Source organism: Gymnoscopelus microlampas (assembly GCF_963454915.1).
Source record: "Gymnoscopelus microlampas genome assembly, chromosome: 14".
NCBI lineage: Eukaryota > Metazoa > Chordata > Actinopteri > Myctophiformes > Myctophidae > Gymnoscopelus > Gymnoscopelus microlampas.
In genome coordinates, this window is record NC_139951.1 from 13,903,299 (window position 1) to 13,921,649 (window position 18,351).

At 43.0% G+C, this 18,351-nt stretch overlaps 2 protein-coding genes across 4 annotated transcripts; both read right to left on the reverse strand.

The window, feature by feature from the left end:
- Nucleotides 1–52: 52 nt before the first annotated feature.
- Nucleotides 53–9,495, reverse strand: LOC311059452 (7-methylguanosine phosphate-specific 5'-nucleotidase-like). Of its 2 annotated transcripts, none has more exons than XM_084077386.1 (10): nucleotides 9,369–9,495; nucleotides 8,553–8,627; nucleotides 8,219–8,317; nucleotides 7,891–7,960; nucleotides 7,751–7,797; nucleotides 7,181–7,266; nucleotides 6,698–6,787; nucleotides 6,079–6,241; nucleotides 4,412–4,612; nucleotides 53–2,017 (listed from the first exon to the last, which is right to left on the reverse strand). In XM_084077386.1, the coding sequence occupies exons 2-10, from the start codon at nucleotides 8,601–8,603 to the stop codon at nucleotides 1,907–1,909; spliced, it is 918 nt and encodes a 305-aa protein (XP_083933512.1). In that variant the 5' UTR covers nucleotides 8,604–8,627; nucleotides 9,369–9,495; the 3' UTR covers nucleotides 53–1,906. The 2 variants fall into 2 exon arrangements, with proteins under 2 accessions (XP_083933512.1, XP_083933511.1); XM_084077385.1 differs by lacking the exon at nucleotides 9,369–9,495 and adding an exon at nucleotides 9,029–9,161.
- Nucleotides 9,496–10,544: 1,049 nt separating this feature from the next.
- LOC311060365 (kelch-like protein 11) lies at nucleotides 10,545–16,565 on the reverse strand. Of its 2 annotated transcripts, none has more exons than XM_084078530.1 (3): nucleotides 16,286–16,565; nucleotides 15,334–15,703; nucleotides 10,545–14,669 (listed from the first exon to the last, which is right to left on the reverse strand). In XM_084078530.1, exons 1-3 carry the CDS (start codon nucleotides 16,509–16,511, stop codon nucleotides 13,085–13,087), a joined length of 2,181 nt encoding a protein of 726 aa, XP_083934656.1. In that variant the 5' UTR covers nucleotides 16,512–16,565; the 3' UTR covers nucleotides 10,545–13,084. The 2 variants fall into 2 exon arrangements, with proteins under 2 accessions (XP_083934656.1, XP_083934655.1); XM_084078529.1 differs by having other exon boundaries at nucleotides 15,334–15,715.
- Nucleotides 16,566–18,351: the final 1,786 nt, after the last annotated feature.

The following is an 18,351-nucleotide window of genomic DNA, read 5'->3' on the forward strand; positions in this document are numbered from 1 at the left end:
TCTTTTGTTACTTAAATACAGGAGGCAGTCATTAACATGCATAACTAGTAAAAGTGCAAGTTCATGGCGGCCATAGCTGAATGTGTAGAGAGGCTGAAGGTCTCCGGTTCACCCCCAGAAGTGTCCCTGAGCAAGAGACTTAACCCCTAACTGCTCACCGGGCGCTGTATTAATGGCACGTACAGCTCCTAATAGTTAGGATGGGTAAATGCAGAGGACTAATGTGCAAATGTACAGTGACAAAAAAAGATCCCCAAAGGACTGGGGATTAAATGTATCATCATTTATTATCAAATTCACAGGGTGTGTATGAATCGGTTTAAGTCGTAACTATGTAAACTGTATGTAACCTTAACGTTTGCAGAGAAATGGTTCTTTTCAGAAAGGAGACAAAGAACCCCCAGCTTTTAAATCCTGATAATTTTAACAAAAAATGCAAACCATCCCATCCCTGTAACAGAAAAGACCGCACAGAACATAAACCATATATATTTGACCCTTTCCATTACTCAACTGACACAGTTCACAGGGATAACTCCTTCTTGTCGGCCAACCTAGACGTTTCTACACCATGCATATACATCGCAGATTTCCAATGGAATTTTGGCATTGGGTTTTAGATCAGATAAGAAAATAAGCTCTGTAGAAAACAAATACTTATGATAATATCTTAATCAACACTTGTTAAACGCTTCTTTTTTTAAGGATGTGCCAGCTTCACATTAGATCGTTGATACCTGGTGAAATGTATGGAATAGATTTATGGAAAATATATTTTCAAATAACCCTGCAGTGAAAAAACAAAAACAACAACAGGAGAAAGGTGACCCATGGCTCACTAACTTTTGGGCTAGCAGAGCCATTGAGAGAGACGGGTCTGGGCTTTAGGATAACTGTAACACCATTGTTTGTTAAAATAAACAGGTTATTGTTAAGAGCTTATAAAAAGCTTTAAAAAGTAGCTGGATAACCCAGATGAAGAAATATTGTATTATAGTTTCTATTTAAGACTTTATAAGCAACTACCCAACACAATCTTACTGCTTCTAAAAAACATAATTATGTATCTCCATGTACCAACATATGTTTGAATTAAAATCTCTGATCACTTTCCTCAAATAATTAATCTAGAGCTTCTGTATTTATTTTAAAGATGGAAATCTTGGGTCTGGACTGTAATCCAATACAATTTAGGCACATCCATTCCTTTATCTTTTGCCTAAACTCATTCAATTACCATACATACATACATTATCTACATTTCCATATTGTACATTAAAACAACTACTAATTCAAAACAAGAGTTAATTATCTAAACGGGAAACTCAACTGTAAAACAGAAATGGCTTATGGTATATTGCACGACACAGTGATTTGTGTAAGTGGGACTTTTCTTTGCCAATGATTTCTTTCAACGTTTAGAGGGACAGAATGGACACTGTTTTTCTACCCATGAAATTGGAATTTGTAACTTGTAACAGGAAGATATTTTTGTATATAGGCAACATGGGCATATATAATACTAATATATGTCCAGTACATATATATATATATATATATATAATAGTCCTATAATATTCACATCTGATCTGTCTCAGTCCTGTCTCACATACACACTTAAAACAGAACAAAATGCTGGGTTTGACATACAGTACATGACTTCAGAGTTTTCAGTGAGTGTTGTTTCCACTGACTACCACTAGCACCAGCATGTGTATCCAGTCTCTTCAACTGGTTTTGGTACCTGAGGTTTTACAGCGGTGTGTTCCTGCATGCAGCTACCTGAAAGTGAACGTGAGTTCCTTTGTGTTGTTGTGTGATTGGCAAACCGGTACAACTGTGCAACCTGGAAGTTAGCCAGCTATTGGCTGGCTGGGTGTTCCAATGCCGTCCCAGTGTGGTTCTTTTACTTGCCAGAGGTGATGTAGCTGAGGAGAGCGTTTGGGACGTCCAGTGTCTCGTCCTGGACCAGGACGATGTCAAAGGCATTGACGTATGACTCTTTCCTCTCTTCCACCTAGCGGAGACAGACAGCAAACGGAGACATCATGTTTGACGCATGTCGCACACCCTGGTCAATGGCTACATTTACACCAATCTCCAATTATTATCAGGGAAAGCCCTGTGTTAAATTCACCTTATTCAGGCATTTTCAGATAATGTACACAACCGCTTCCGTTTAATGTATATCCTTATCGTACCTTATCACCACACAGACATAAGACTCCTCCTTGAGTGTGTGTGGGGATGCCTGATTATTAATGCACTGACACACCAACACAACAGGTACAGTATGTCCTAACTCCCAGCTCAGAGTCTAATTAGTTTGAGTCAGGCCAGGTGTGAATGCTTATATCAGTCATCACCACCCACCTCCACACCCTGCATATGTGCTGGTGCATGTAAACAGACAAAGTCAGAGAGAGAGGGTTGAGGCTGGCAGGGCACTGCGTCAGGCACTCTGAACTAGTGGCAAGAAAACTGACACTATGGGAGCCAACCCAGGGCAAAGCCAGGAAGCGCACCACCTACGTAGATGCACTGCGGCGTGACAGCTTAACCAACAACACTGTAGAGCTCAAGACCCTGATGCTAGGTAGGAGAAGAGTGTGGAGGGCAGCGATTTGATTCAGGAGTCCCGAGTTAGTGTTGGCTAGACCGCACTCTCGCATCGCATAGCATGTAAACACTGTATCCTGTTTATAACAAGCACATAAAACCCAATAAGCCGCAATCGACGCTCAATTTGCACTTGCATTTGAAAAGTGTGAACACTACAGCCAGACCGGCTTTCAGAGAGTTATGAGAAGTAAGCTATCATCTCTCTTTCTCAACGACTGCTTAATAGGTAAGAGCTATTAAGTAGTTTCGGTCTGGTTGTGAAATCACCAATTCACCTCTGTAGTCTGTAACCAATGTTTTATCTGTGTTGTACTAACTACCTTACAGACCAAAGATAGGCAGAAAATCTGTTCAGATCTTGGAAAGCAGTTTATCAAAGGTTCACACATACTGTAAACAGCATGTCCTAAAGATGAGTGTGTGTCCTGTGTGCATGTAAACACAGCCAGTGTGTGTACATTTCGTCACTTGTGATGAATAAATGTGATAAGCCTGAGTTAAACTTGGTTGCTCAAAATAACAGATCGCGTCGCAGTGCAACAGGTTGTGAGCTTGTAGATCGGCTATTTTTGGCATGCAACACTGGCGCGTAACTAAGTATAACTCAGACTATTAGACTTGAAGTAGACAGTTTACATCAGCTGGGTATCATAGCTACTGATCCATTTGTACACTGTACAATATGTATCATTTAGCTGAGGACCCCCTGGAACCCCCTCAAGGACCCCTGGGGGTCCCGGGACTCCACATTGAGATCCATTTGGATTCAGTCTTAAGAAACAGTCCGCACTTACATAAGAAAGGTTTGCTTTTTTTTATTTACCACAGCAGCAGTCAGAGTGTTGCTGCGGAAAATAACAAAAACGCAAAGAATTATTTTGTGAGTGCGGACTGTTTATTAAGACTGTTTATTACACGGCTTGGTTGAATGCTCGATTCTGATTGGTCAGTCAGCGGTCATTATTTCTGGATAATGACCGATGAGCTCTATAACGGACCGCTGTGTAATCAGAGACTCAGAACACCTGCTCATGTCAACCTGTGCTGCTTGGTTATATGCTTTATCCAACATGACAGCCATGTAAACAAACAAACAATGTCATTTACAACTAAACGTTGCTCTCAAGAATGTTTTTGAAAACATTTGAAGTGAGAAATAGACGATGCAATAACCGAGAAGTCATTCTATTTGATCCACTGCGCTTCCTTGTTTATCGTGGCACAACAACGGGGGAATACCAAAACGCTCGCCCCAAAACACAGTCGCCCCGGGGCAAATCCGGCGGTATTACAGGCAAATCGGCAGTAAATAGAATGGGGGGCGAGTGTGTTTTGGGGCGAGTTTTTTTCCATTTCGTCATTTGTTTTTGCGAGGCGAACTTGTCCGCCCAGCCCAATACTTATGGAATACTTTCATTGCCGTAAGCAATAAATACTTCGTTTTGTTGTTACTTTTGGGTAAATGTATTTATGTATTTATTAAGTAGCCGTGTAATAAGCGGGAGAATGCATGGGGAGGTAGTCATTATTGAAATTTAAAGCCCTTCAGGGCGATTAACCACCTCGGCTGCGCCTCGGTGGTTAATCGCCCTGTCGGGCTTTAAATTTCAATAATGACTACCTCCCCATGCATTATCCCTTGCTTACTGCAAGTCTGCACCCGCCATTCCTTAAACTACTGTGAGTAGAGCACACTTAGCTGGGGACTTCAGCCCTGTAGCATTTTAACTCCACAAGGATTCACACACGTCTACACATGTAGGGAAACATCAGGTTATATTGGGCTGACCTGGTCGTTGAGAAAGCCGACCGTCAGGACGTTTTGTGGCTGAGCGACTCCGTCGGCCATGGTCAGGTCTCCCAGGGAGTCCCCCAACAGCAGGATGTTGGGCCGGCCCTGCAGCTGCTTGAGATGGGCCACCTGCTGCACGGACCCCTCCTGCTTGTTGAACGTATGGATCAGTGGGCCTTTGAAGGCCCGCAGGACTCCCTGCTCGACCACACAACATTAGAGGTGCAATTAGAGGTGAAAATGTATTTGTGTGAATGTTGTGAATAGCTGTTTTGTCCGTTTACTCCGTCTGTTTGCTTGTCTTTTTTTCTCCTTTCACAGTCATGGCTCCGGTAACAGGATAGGTGGGCACCAAGGAAGAGTGGGTGTTAAATTGGCTATTCTTTCCAAAATGTTAAAAAATAAAATATTTGGAAAATGTTTTTAAGGAAAGTAAAGTATGTATATGATTAGAACATTCGACAATTAAGGTCTAATATTTCTACAATTGCAACAAATTGCTACAAAACCTGTATATGTCATTTTGGGGCATAAACAAGAAGTTGAAGGATAAAATGAAGTCTGATAATGATGTACCGCATGTTCACATCATGTATACTTTTCATTACTTTTTACCATTTTTCAAATATCATTTTACATCGAGGTGCCCAGATGTCCCTAGTGCCCACCTATACTGTATCCTATGGGTCGAGCCGTCTAGAAGAGGGTCTTGTGTGTGTGTACGTCTGTCTCTCTGTGTGTGAGTCCAGGGCTAATCTCTGGAACCACTGGACCGATCAGTGGCAAATGTGCACACTGCCAGTAGGCCAAGGAAGTAATAGTTTTGATGATGTGAGTGTGAATATTTCTTTATATATAAACTGCTCAAAAAAATAAAGGGAACACTTTGATCCCTTAATTCTTTTGAGTTTTTTTCGTTAGCAGTGTATGTACACAGTTCATGAAAAAACTCAAAAGAATTAAGGGATCAAAGTGTTCCCTTTATTTTTTTGAGCAGTATAGTCGAATGGAGGTCGAATTAGGCTGAAAATGTGTCCAGATTGGAGATGACTGACATTATAGACTGGCCACATAAAGTCTGATATCCACATCCTATCTTAGGGGCCGTTTCCACAGAAATTGTTTTATGAGCGGAGGAGTGCTTTGAATATCATGTCCAGAGATCTCGCACACAGCGTTTATTGATGCCCGCAACGTTCGAACCGACCAACCGGTCCGTTGCTGTGGTCGAATATCCTCTCATCTGCGTTATCAGCACGAACAGCTTAGCTGAAACAACGGTATACGTGGACTTCTCATGGTTGTGGTAATGATTCAACGTCAGATTGTAAATGACGGGGTTATCAGAACCAGCCAGGAGGATCAAACGTGATTGATAAGCAGCGCTCCTCTCCAAATGTTTCCGCTTGAAGTGCCAAAAAACGCTGGACGGCGAGAGCGCTGAAGAATGCGTGGCAGACAGGCACTGGCAGCGCTAAAAAATGCTTTCTGTGGAGTGGACACGGCCCCTTATAGGTCAGCTATTTTGAGCAGAGGTTTGCTGTAGGGGATAAAAGGACGGGCCAGGTACAGACCCCTGGGGGACCCAGTGACGTAATTGCGTTTAGTGGTTAAAAGGGTTAAACTATTTTTAACTAAATGGTGCAGAGGCCGGCTTGACTCACTGTGTGGTCAAAGTCCATGTAGTTGGAGATGACGTGCACGTTGGGATGGAAGACCAGTTTCTGTCGCATCACTTCTTCCAGGACATCCCCGACACCGGCCGAAAAGATGAGCAGAGGAACCTGACGTTCAGCCAGGCTGTCACAGAACACCTTGTAGCCGTCCCTGAACACACACACGCACACACACACACGCACACACACACACACACACACACACACACACACACAGTTGAAAACAGAATCTGTCTCTAAAACCAGTGGTTCTCAAACCTTTTAATTTACTCCCCTAATTCTCAGAATTTCAGACCGTTTGGTTCGTAGCTAACAATCATTTACCTAGGGACCCCCTCTAACACCCTCAAGGACCCCTTGGGGGTCCCCGGACCACGGTGAATGTCCGCCTATTACGACATTACAGAATATGCCCAGAATATGGATGCTAGGTTGTTAAGTGCACCACTGACCCATAGACACTTTTTACTGTCCGTCTGTCTATGTCTATTTATCTGTGCATTTGATTTGACTTGGATTTCAAAACATCTATTTAGAGTGTCAAAGCCTCCTGCATCACACTGAGGCTTGTGAGTATTAATAATAATAAGATGTGAGTGGTATGGACCTGAGCATGGCATTGGACTCCCTGACAGCTTGGGACAACATGTCCTTCCTGATGTTCTGATCAATGAGAAGCTCATGGACACTGGTCCACCTGTGGAGACAACGGAACAACAACAACAACAACAAAAATAGATTAGGGCACTTTGATTCAGCAGAACTGCTAAATCGAAATACTGAAAACGTGATATACATTTTAGAACTATGACAATATGAAGAAAATAATCAACAAATAAACTATTATAAATATATTGTTGACCGACTCCCAGCGGCCCAATAAAGTCATATTTAATTACCTACAAATCATTATAATAAAACAAAACCAGCAGTACTAGAGGTCCTGGTAGGATACAAAACTACATTTTTTGGAATCCACAAGGACCAGTGTTGGGAACCAGTGGATATAGGAACGGAAATCATCACTCTGTGTGTGTGTGTGTGTGTGTGTGTGTGTGTGTGTGTGTGTGTGTGTGTGTCAACTCCTTACCATTCCACCATGAGAGGAAGCTTCTCCTCCACTGTGCGACCAGCGTCTATCTCTATGGGGTAGTAGGTGTTCAGCAGCTGCCTAATCTACATACCAACAAAACCCACAAAATAATCCCATGGATTAACAAACTTTACTTTGCATACGCATCATCAGCAGTTGTACACAATCCTGATTCATCATTACTTATTTAAAACCTCATTCTCAATGGCGCAGAGATACAGACAAACAAATGCAGGCACAAATTAAAATGAGCACAAGAAAACTATAGTGGCACTAAATACAAACAATAAATAACAATGTGTGAATCGACAGCAGCAGATTTTAAGGCTGTGTGTGGATTTTTGGAACCTGCAGGGTGAGCCATGATTCAGTGTTTTAGTTGGTTTATAGGATAGCTGAAGGCTGAGAGGGGGAAGGAATCAACTTATCACTTATATGGTCGACGCTATCCAGTCAGCTACTGGTGCACCCCTAAAGTCTGGATTCATACACATTCTTGCACAACAGTATATAGCTGAAGTGTATGTCATGTACTCTATGTGGAAGTAAGTACTAATTTGTGCTCACCTTTCTAGTGCAGGCTTCACTCATCAATAACCTGTTATCCAAGATGTCTGCAGAGAAGAGACATACAAGATCAGAGACGCAGATGACTATTTCAGCCAAAAGGGTCTGTTATGTGGATGCCCCGGGACGGGGCCACTTACTGTGGGTGGTGGGCACTCGCCTGCCATTGTGGGCAAACCTGGTGAGGGTCATGTCGAAGTCAGAGATAACCTGCGGAAACAAACAGCACTTCTTAGAAGATGATAGTACAAATTGTGTTGCATTAGTGTCGCCCCGCCGAAAATAGCAGATCTGTAAGATGTGACGCGTTTTGAGCTTGTAGATCTGCCCTTTTCTGTAAATTAGACTATATACTCAGAACATTTAGAGACGGTGACAAATGCTTGCCCAAATAAATATGTACAGTTTCAGAACTGTGTGCATGCGTACACATAATTTCCATGAATGTACAGTAATACTTGGGTATACCTGCAACCTCTCGGTTCCAGCTCTCTTCATAGCCTGCAGGGTCTCCTCCACCCGGCTGCGTTCCCTCATCAACACTGAGCTTCTGGCCAGCTCTGGGATCTGTGGAGAAAACAGGAGACATTAGAGCAGTGGACTTCAAACTTTTTAAATTTCAAGGACCCCCAGATTGGTATGCAATAGACCATGGACGTCCATAACTCTCAGAGTTACAGAACTGTAAGTTCCCAATGTCCATGTGGTTCCCAAGTATCAATCACTTAGCTGGGGGGACCCTTGGAACCGCCACAAGGACCCCTGTGTGTCCCCGGTCGGTCAGACAGACAGACAGACTGACCTCGGTCTTTGTCAGCTGGTTCCACATTGCCAGGACAGTCCTCACTGGCATATAAATCCATGGGATGTGGTAGATCTGTGCACAACGTGAGACAAGTCTTTGGTAACCACAGTGCAATAATAACACAGCTTTTTACACTTTCATGTAATGGCATGTATAATGCTTATGGGGAAAGTATTGTATATTGCATGCACTAAATTTTCAAAATGTGACCATAAACATACATTAAGTGCTTTGCTTAGTGTACATCACAAGATATATATATTGTTTTACAAAATGGTATCAAATTCATATTCCAATTCCAGGAAACAATGAAATGACTAAATGCAGCATTATCTAAAATAAATGTCAATACATAGGCTACAGAAATGTCATTAAAACAGAAGAGAAACACAGCTGTCAAGCTGCTGAGGATAATACAATCTTAGTAACATAATTTCTAAATGCCAGTTCACTCTCCAGATACATTAACATACCATTTTATTGTTATTATTTTCAAACGGAGGAGTCCAATATATCAGCAAGCGGTGAGTTAAAAACGTGTAAATTGATTAATTCAAATTCAAATTAAAGCCTGGCTGGGAGACTTTATTTATTTCCCTGTACTTGTGATCCCATTGGCCGAAGGAGGCGCCGTGCTGTGATTGGCTACTTGCAGTGGTTAATGTATCTAGTAACTAAAGTGTTCACTTCAAATAATTGTAATGGGGTAAAAAGTACAATATTTGCCTCTGAGATGTAGTGGAGTAGAAAGAAAAGTACTGAAAATTGGAAAAGCTCCAGTAAAGTAAAAGAATAACTCAAAATTGTACTTACAGTACGTAGTAGTAAGTAAATGTACTACTAGGTTGTGGCTAGGTAAAATAAATAGATATCATGTAAGCAATTTGTAAGTAATTAAGTAATTTGCTGCCTATTACGCTATTTCCTCGTCAAAAAGACTAGTTTGTCTTAATAAAACAGGCTACAGTTTTCATAGCAAGAGCTGTCATCACCCCCAGCGTTGTCTCCTTGACAACCAATAGCCAATGATAGCGAGACAACCAGTATTGCCATATTTTGTGAGAGAAATAAGCAACCAGGTCTAGGAAAACAAGCCCAAAAGAAGCAACTAGGCCACATCAGCGCTTTAAACGTCGGCTAATTGGAAATATCTGATCTACAAGCTCACAACGCGTCACGATGCAACGCATTGTGAGCTTGTAGATCTGTTATTTTCAAAAACTCTTGCAATGAAATGTCGGATATTTGAAACATTCTAACAATACAAATGCTCCCTGGCACAGAATTATTTGAGAACCACGGGTTTCAATAATATATATTTTTTAAAGCAAGCCTAAATAAGCAACTACTTAGAAACAAGCCCACAAAACCTCTACCACCATTTTTTACAAGCAACTTTACAGAAAAAGAAACCCTAAGTCGCTTATAATAAGCCGACATGGCAACACTGATCTGCTGGACGATGGGATTCCTTGCACTGTTTACGTTGGCAGTTCCTGCATCTGTAGTGCTCCCACTGGAACACACACTATACATACCACTGGTTCCGGGGTCGTTTGTTCCTACTATATGTCATTTAGAGCATTGCTGCATTTTGATTCAGTTGTACTTTCTTGAGTGTGTGTGCCTGCTTTTTGGTAAGAAGCAGAGAGGGTCATTTTTGTCAATGAATAATGCTGCATAATTAAATACTGAAGCATAATTTATCCATCAGTATTTTTCACTGTTTGCAAATAATCAGATTACACACAGGTCTTCCTCCCCGTCCCCCCACAGTTGTACATTGAGTTACCATTATAAAACCCCTGCTTTGTATTCACTGAGAAATTGACACACTGAGGCTTGTAAAGCCTAATTTATCGTAAAGAAATGTGACTTAAAGACACAAATGGTATACCTGTATGCCCCAGTGCTGTGGTGCCCACCCTGCCCATTGTAGTGGCATACACTGCCTCAATTTCACAGATGACGTACACCTTCACATTTCAGTGAAATATGATTTTTATTTAAAATGAAGGTACTCTTACAACTCTTGCAATGTATGAAACCACACAATTTCTTTACATGATCAGACAACTGCATAAATGCAGGACACGAGGGACTCGCAAATAACATAATCTGGCATAAATCTCCCAATGATATCTGGAACTGGGCTGTTTTCTCACCTCAAAGAAAAATATGAAGTGAAAAGCCATTGTACATGGTGATTATCAATATAGCATGGTCAATAAGCAAAACACCATACCTAGTATGTCAATAATTCCCTTACATTTAAAGTCCTGTGAACTGACTGTGAAACTTAAGTGCTGTTCCAGCATGGAAATTATGAAATTGGAACAAAAAAAGAGCCAATCTACTGGCTTGCGTTAATCTATGAACAACTGAATTTGTCACATTAACCACTTTCACCCTGGCATCACCCTGGGCATGTCATTGTAGGTGGACATTTCTATAATGTTTTCCAAATAAATAGCAGAATTACAAGCTCATGGTATTTGGGATTTCTTTAAAATAAGGCTGAAGTGGTTAATGCAGGGAATGGGATGGAGCAACGTTAGGCTCACAACACCAGAAGCTAGCTTAACAACAATATTCACAGAGCCTGGCTGGCTGGGAAATAGACGAGATGAAAGCACAGTCAACTTCAACGTACATTTAACTGGTCCCAATGGCACAACACTTTGTTGTGACCACAGCAATTCAAGTCCAAACCGTGCGTGACGTTAAAGTTCTATCAAATATATTTCAGCTCCTTCAGTGTGCGAAATCCAACTTAAAAATCCATTGCGTCCTTGTGTGGAAGAACTTTACCTTCAAGTAAATAGAAAACTCACATTCTGGTGGAGTAGGAATGTTCAGTGGACCAGTTGCAAAAAAAAAAGTTGACCTTTCCGTTTAATACAAAAAAAAAAAAGTCACACTTCTTCCAGGTGCATGAGATTGACATATCATATATTTCTGCAATTATTTCGCAGTAATCGGATAAGGTTTAGAAAAAAGAAAAAAAACGCATGGTGAACGGGAATGTTAATGCTTCTAATTTAGTTGGTTTGGATACATTTAAATATTTCCCCCAATTCATTATGTCTTCAATTCGTTGTATAGCCCACAGTACAGTGTCCAAACTGTCCATATGTTAACACAGAGGAAGAGGCAAAGCAGACAGCCCCATTTATACTGCCATATGATGTAGTGCACGCCAAAATAGCCAGTCTGTAAGCTCACAACACATTGTTGAGATTACAGATCTGCTATTTTCGGCATTAACTGTGTTTTGCACTCTTTATCTGGAATAATATAAAGAACATTTTAAAGCATCTGGTCCATTGGTGGGAATGTTTTAACAAAAACCGCATGGTATAACAGACCCTGCTGGAGATTCTTTTATCAAGACAGTTCGTAGATATCAAAGTCTTCAATCGAAAAACCTGTGCTTGTTCAACCAATACACACACACACATCATCAGCCCACAAAGTCTTGAAAAATAACCCAACGTATTGGAATATCAAGAGGCTACCATCTTAAGCACATCATAGAAAACCAGTGCAAATCAAGCGTCTTCAATCAGAAACCCTGCAACATTTCAAATAGCAAACCTGTTATTCAACGTCATCGGTCTATACATGGGCCCTCATTTTGGAAATTACAGAGGCACAATTTTAACTAAACTATGCTGATTTACAAAAAATAAATTGTAGTGCTTAGTCTGGGAAGTTAAAGCATGAATGTTTAAGTCCATGAAAATATTTGAGGAAAAAGTATGTAAAAGCTAAAGAGAATGAAATCATATGAAAAAGTTAACAAAACTGTCACACCGGTTTTAGTGCAACAATGTAAAAAGCAGAATCATGTCATAATGAGAGTATGATTGTGAGGTCTACACTGAAAATGCTTAACCTCTCCTCTGCAATTCCACACAGTGCAGATTTAGACAAGTCCCTTTCAAAATAAACACGTGCGACACAAGATCATCCTCATTTAACCTTCGTGCAAAAGCCAACACCTAAAAGAATGAGAGGTAGAATAAAGATGGGTTGAGGATAGGCTTAGCACTAAATAATTAAAGCTTTTCTCTCAAACCTTTACCCGACAATGTGTAAAGTATAGAAAGACATGATTTACTCTAAGTTTCAACACAATATAAAATGCAAACCTAAATGGTTGATATTGGTTGATAAAAGGAATGGACATTTTCAAAAGATTTAAGAGAGGTTACATTTCTTGAAAGAATGAAGGTAAGGCATTAGCTAATTAAGTAAGGCTAAAATTAAATGATTAAAGTTAAACAGAATTTAACACATTGTCTTGCCAAATCTTTATGTGCCACTTAAACCTGCTATACAAACGTGTGCTTGTACATCTCACTCGCGCATTAAATTCAAAAAGACAAAAAAACAAAAACAAAAAAACATTAAGACAAAGTACTGGAATATCTACAGGCCGCTCATCAGCCAAAGACACGCTAAACAGCAGCGAGGAAATGAGCTATGTGCAAAACAGCTTCCCCTCCTAGGGAACACGAGAGAACTCAGCACTCAATCTGAGACTGGAGTTGCCGGCGCAGGGTGAGGGTGCGCCGATGGAGTTGCTGCATCTGTTGCATGCGATCCCGCTGGCGTGCCAGGTTCTGGGGCATGGGGTAGCGCTGGCTGCCGTACAGATAGCGGTAGGGTATGCGGACGTGGCATGCGGCGGCTCGGCAGCGAGGCTGGGGCATCGGCGGGAGCAGCAGCCAGCGCTTCCTCTCGGCAGAGTAGCGGTACGCCTCCTTGCGGTACTGCTTGTCCACATCGTCGCTGTTCTTCCAACCCCCGATGACGAAGACGTCTTCGCCCAGGTAGCAGATGGCGGCGCCCTCGATGCTGGTGACCTCCGGGGGGAGGCTCTCGAGAATGTCGTCAGAGATGCGGCTGCTGATTTTCTGCTGAGCCATCTCGTCCGGCACCTTGTAGCTTTTGGGGCAGCAGGACGCCGTGTGGTAGAAGTTGGTGGGAGCAACTGCCATCTGGAAGATGCAGTAGCTGTCGATGAGGGGTAAAGAGTCCACCTCCTGCCACTGGCGGCTTTCCGTGTCGTAACGCGTTGTCACCGTCTTCAGTCCATCCTCGTTGTCTGTGTCGACGGGTGTGCGGGCGGTCACATACACGTAGCGGTCCTCAACGCTCACTGCCTTCACATCTCGCAGGATCTTCGGCGCAGACTCCAGGTTGTGCCATTTGTCCTGCTCGGGCTCATACACGCTGACATCTTTGAAGCCCGGGCTGAAGTTGCCGTGGCCACCAATGCTGTACAGAATATTCTTTATGCTCGTGAGGCCGAAGGAGTGCTTGCGTGTGGTCAAGTTGCTCACCTGCTCCCAGGTGTTGTGAACGGGGTTGTAGCGCTCTACAGTCTTCGCGAAACCCGGTTCCATGGACCCGGCGACGTAGACGTGGGAGTCTGTGACCGCAATGGCATGTCCGTCGAGATGGTTGTGGATGTGCGGCAGGTTGACCCAACGGTCCTCGTACACAAAGTAGCCTACACACTCACTCAGATAGTCACCACCCTCTGACACTCCGCCCACGACCATGATTACGTCCATGTTTTGGCCAAAGCGTGGCTGGAAAGCCGGCATGCCGGAGGCGCAGGGCTCCAATTCAGCTGACTTGAGGTGCTCAAAACGTATCGCGTGACCCTCCACAGCGTCACACACCAGCTGTAGGCAAACCGCGCTGTTGGCCACTAAGGGCTCCTTTTTCACCACCCGCATCAGGTAGGCAGGCTTAATCTGGGGCAGTCTCAGGAGCTGGAACAGCTCCTCGAAATACTTCACTCGATCGTCTGGATTGCGCTGCACCCATTTCACTATAGACTCAAACAGTACCTCTTCCGAGTCTACAGTGATTTCAGTATCGGAGAGCCAGTCGCGCACCAGGTGAAATGGCAGCGTGTAGAACTCATCGTCCTGGATGACTTTGTGGAAGTTGCGTCGGATCATCTCGGCGGCTCTCAGCGCCAGCTGGTCCAGCGTGTACATGTGGGCGAGGCTGTGCACGGCCACACAGTTGGTCAGGCTCAACTTCTTCTTCAGGAACTCGCCACAGAAGTCCTTCAGCTGCACCAGTAGGAACCTGTCATGCAAATGGTGGACTTATTAGACCACTTGAGTATAAGAGGCAGTGGTTTGGAAAGGATTAGCTGCTATAAATAACATTTGACCATATTCCATAGGGTGAGTACTACACTCGTTCATAAGAAAACAAGTGTAGGATCGTTAGTGATATGTTTAGCTTTGTCCAATTGACAAATTCACATTGGATCTAGCGAGACATCACCAATGTTCCTCCCCATATCCTGTACAGTTAGTAAACCTTCATGCCATCTTCTGGACAGCACTTCAAATTACATCAAATACATCAAATGAATCAACTCGCTCAAATGCTCTTTCTACAACTGCATCGTTTATTTCACCCTTCTGTCGCAGTGTTACATTGTCATTCAACTTATGTTCAATATTAATGTTTAAAATTTAAAATATAATTGAAAATAATTCTATAACAATATTATAGAATATTGTAGCCACATATTATGTGGCTGCAAACATTGGAAAGGCATGCAATTACTGTTCTATTGTCACTTGTTTACATGATCCAGTAATGAGACACCAAATGATTACATTTATTTATTTATTTATATTTATTTATATATATATTTTCATCTTGCATGAACACATATGTTTTGGGCATGCACCTCCCAACACGGGGAGGAGGATAAAATGAAAATAACATAATTCACCTGTCAGCCAGCTCCAGAACCTCGTGCACATTGCCGATGGTCACCCTGATCTCTCCCGTGTACATGAACTGCACGACGGCCTCCACCGTCTCCGGGTCGGGCCCCGTCTCCGAGGAGCTCCACTCTCGAATCTCCACCCGCCGGGACAGCGACTCGCAGAACTGACCGCTGAGCAGCGGCGTGAAGTAGTCCGTGGCGGCAGACAGCACCGATCGGTGGGCAGACATCTCCAGGGTCTGGGAGCCCGGTCTGTTGAAGGCCAGCGTCACGTCGCAGAACAAGCCCGACCTCCTCTGCTCGTTCTGCCGGCGTGACAGCTCCGAGCAGTGGACGGGGCAGCAAAAGCCCTCCTCGGCCTCCTCAGTGTCTCCTGGAGGTAGGCCTGTCACAATTATTACATAATCGTCTAATCGCAATTGTTTGAGATAATCGTAATTATTTAGCATAATCGTCATAGTTGTTTCGTCAAGTTGAGAATATGTTATATATTTTCAAACATTTTTTTTTAAAATAGTGGAAATAGCAGATCAACAAGCTCGACTCGTTGTGAACTTGTAGATTGGCTATTGCCACAATTAATGTTTTTAAGTATTAAATTATTACATATGTCAGCCATTTTATTTGTATATTTAGGTTATTAGTCATATCTGCCCTATGCATACTTCAAAGCCTAAAAGCTAAACAGAAATGTATTTTTTATTCCTAATGCGTGTGTTCAACAACAAAAACACAATTGCAATTATTAGTGTGACTATACATTTTTGGGGGGATTTTTTAGGGGCCTCGAATGGAATGGAAAGCTGTTTATTTATATTTCCAAAAATCCCCCAAAAAATCTCATGAGGCCCCCTGACTGTTTGAGGCCCCAGGCGGCCGCCGAACCTTGCCTGCAGCAAAGCACGGCCCTGCTATTAATCGGCATGTAAAATGTCATAATCGCAACAGCCCCTACCTGGAGGAGGGACGCTGCTGGGGGTCCTGGTGGTGGTGACGGTGGTTGTTGTGGGGCTGAGGTTGGTGCTGGTGGCGTCCTCGCCAGCCGCCGCTGCTACTGCTACCGTGGCCGCCGCCATCATGTCGGCTGCAGGTGTAGTGTGCGGTGTGGTGTTGGTGTGGTGCAGCACGGAGGGGAACAGCTCATATGTACAAACAACGCAGGTAAACAAACAGTCAAACATGCGTAGCTGAGCTCTGCTCTGCTCTGCCTGCTGCGACGACTCTCACACAACGCGGAAGTAACTGCTAACGGGCCGTTATGTCGCACGTCACTGAGCATGCGCGCATTTATACTCCGTAGTACGAGCCAAGCCCCCCAGAACCGCGGAGAATGGTTGAAGCCTCAGTGGCTAACTCTGGTATTGCAGGACTTTTGCATGTAGGACGCTACTGCGCATGCTTTCATCGTCTGAAAACGCTAGTGCGCATGCTCCATTGGCTCCAAAATTGGAGCTAATCCAAGGTAATCTAGGAAGTAGAGGTACTTTCGGGTGCTTCATTCACTGGTGTGCAACTTTCATTGAAATGAATAGCTGGGGCGGGGCAGTCCGTCCTCTAGATATATTATAACTCCATGAGTAGAGGTTGGCTCGAGCCCCTGAATCGAATGAAAATTCAGTGTGTCAGGCTAGAGGTGTCCTTCTTTTTGACACACAAACACTTACACTTACACCTACAGGTACAACGCGCACACACACACACACACACACGCACGCACGCACGCACGCACGCACACGCACAGGCTATAAGCAAAATACCTTTTGTCTAGTCTTTTTATTTATTTATTTTTGGGGCGGTGTAGCCGCCCCCTATAAGTGAGTTTTGGACACCGACCAAAAAATGTGCGTACCCCCTAACCCTTCCATTGTTAATGCAAATCGATACTTTTTTCATATCAGCCAATCACATTACAGCTAGTGTCATCACCACTAACTGTAATGTGATTGGCTGACTTTGCAAATTCAGGACTGTGATTGGCTAGCGAAACACATGACACATGTGCAGCCCTATGAATAGCAGTATGGACTTTAAAAAAAGTAATTATCCTTTTTTTAAAGTGAGTCATGTTGTGATGACCACACACCGCCCACTTCACACTGGGTGTGATTTTTAACCAGAGAAATAGATTCCAACTGGACAGTGAGATCAATTTACTATGGGTACTATGTGATTAATGCTTGGATAAGTGGATACGTGGATCCCTCAGCCAATAGTACAAGCACTCTCCTTTATGGATGACTAACGAACAAGACTATTATTGACTGATTGCTTGGATACTTTATTCATATTTTTGATATAACAGACAAAACTCTGTTAAAAGGATGACACAAAAAGCCCAGTGTGGTCCATTGTACTCAATTAATCAGTAAGACATACAATACATAACAGCCCCAGTAGCAGCGAAATATACATTTACAGAAAAGGGAGGAGTGGGGGCAGGGCAGGGGGCAAGTTGGCAGGGGATAGAATTCTTAGTCCTGTTGTACTTTGAGGTCAGCTAACGTCTGGAATAACAGAGCTGACAAGTATTTATGAGGTTATTTATTTACATGCAAATACCATATAAATCCTGCATGTGAAAATGTTTACAGGTGCTTTCTTGAACCACGCATGCCTTACAACTCGTAGAGTAATATGAAATCCAGCAAAGCGGAAAAAGCGGCGCTACAAAATAATAAAAAAATCACACCCTGTGTGAAGGTAGCGGCGCCTTTGATACATTTTGTCATCGATATGTGTTTATAATGTGTTTATAGCCACGTGTCACGTGAAGCTTGACCAATCACTTTGTTGACGCACCTGACCAATCAGAACGTTGACGTACGCACACGGACAAAGTCAGGTATAGAGGAGGATCCGCTCTATACGGCTAGCGCCGCTAAAAATGTAAGATGGGTAGCTCGGTTGACCATTTTCTTTATTCCTCCAGCTTTTTAACGTGCTTCAGTGTGTAGCCTTCATCAGAGCAAGTTGCTTCAACTTGCTCCGATGAAGGGTTACACACCAATGTCAAGTCCGGGA

What these genes read in the sequence shown, in the direction of transcription:
- LOC311060365 (XM_084078529.1), bottom strand. Translation starts at nt 16,511, where the DNA reads ATGTTTGACTGTTTGTTTACCTGCGTTGTTTGTACATATGAGCTGTTC. An exon ending in CAGCAGCGTCCCTCCTCCAG is followed by an intron (nt 15,716 to 16,285) that starts GTAGGGGCTGTT and finishes TAATTGTGACAG; the next exon opens with GCCTACCTCCAGGAGACACT. An exon ending in GTTCTGGAGCTGGCTGACAG is followed by an intron (nt 14,670 to 15,333) that starts GTGAATTATGTT and finishes TTTGCATGACAG; the next exon opens with GTTCCTACTGGTGCAGCTGA.
- LOC311059452 (XM_084077385.1), bottom strand. An exon ending in CTTCCTCTCATGGTGGAATG is followed by an intron (nt 6,788 to 7,180) that starts GTAAGGAGTTGA and finishes TTGTCTCCACAG; the next exon opens with GTGGACCAGTGTCCATGAGC. An exon ending in ACATGGACTTTGACCACACA is followed by an intron (nt 4,613 to 6,078) that starts GTGAGTCAAGCC and finishes GTGGTCGAGCAG; the next exon opens with GGAGTCCTGCGGGCCTTCAA.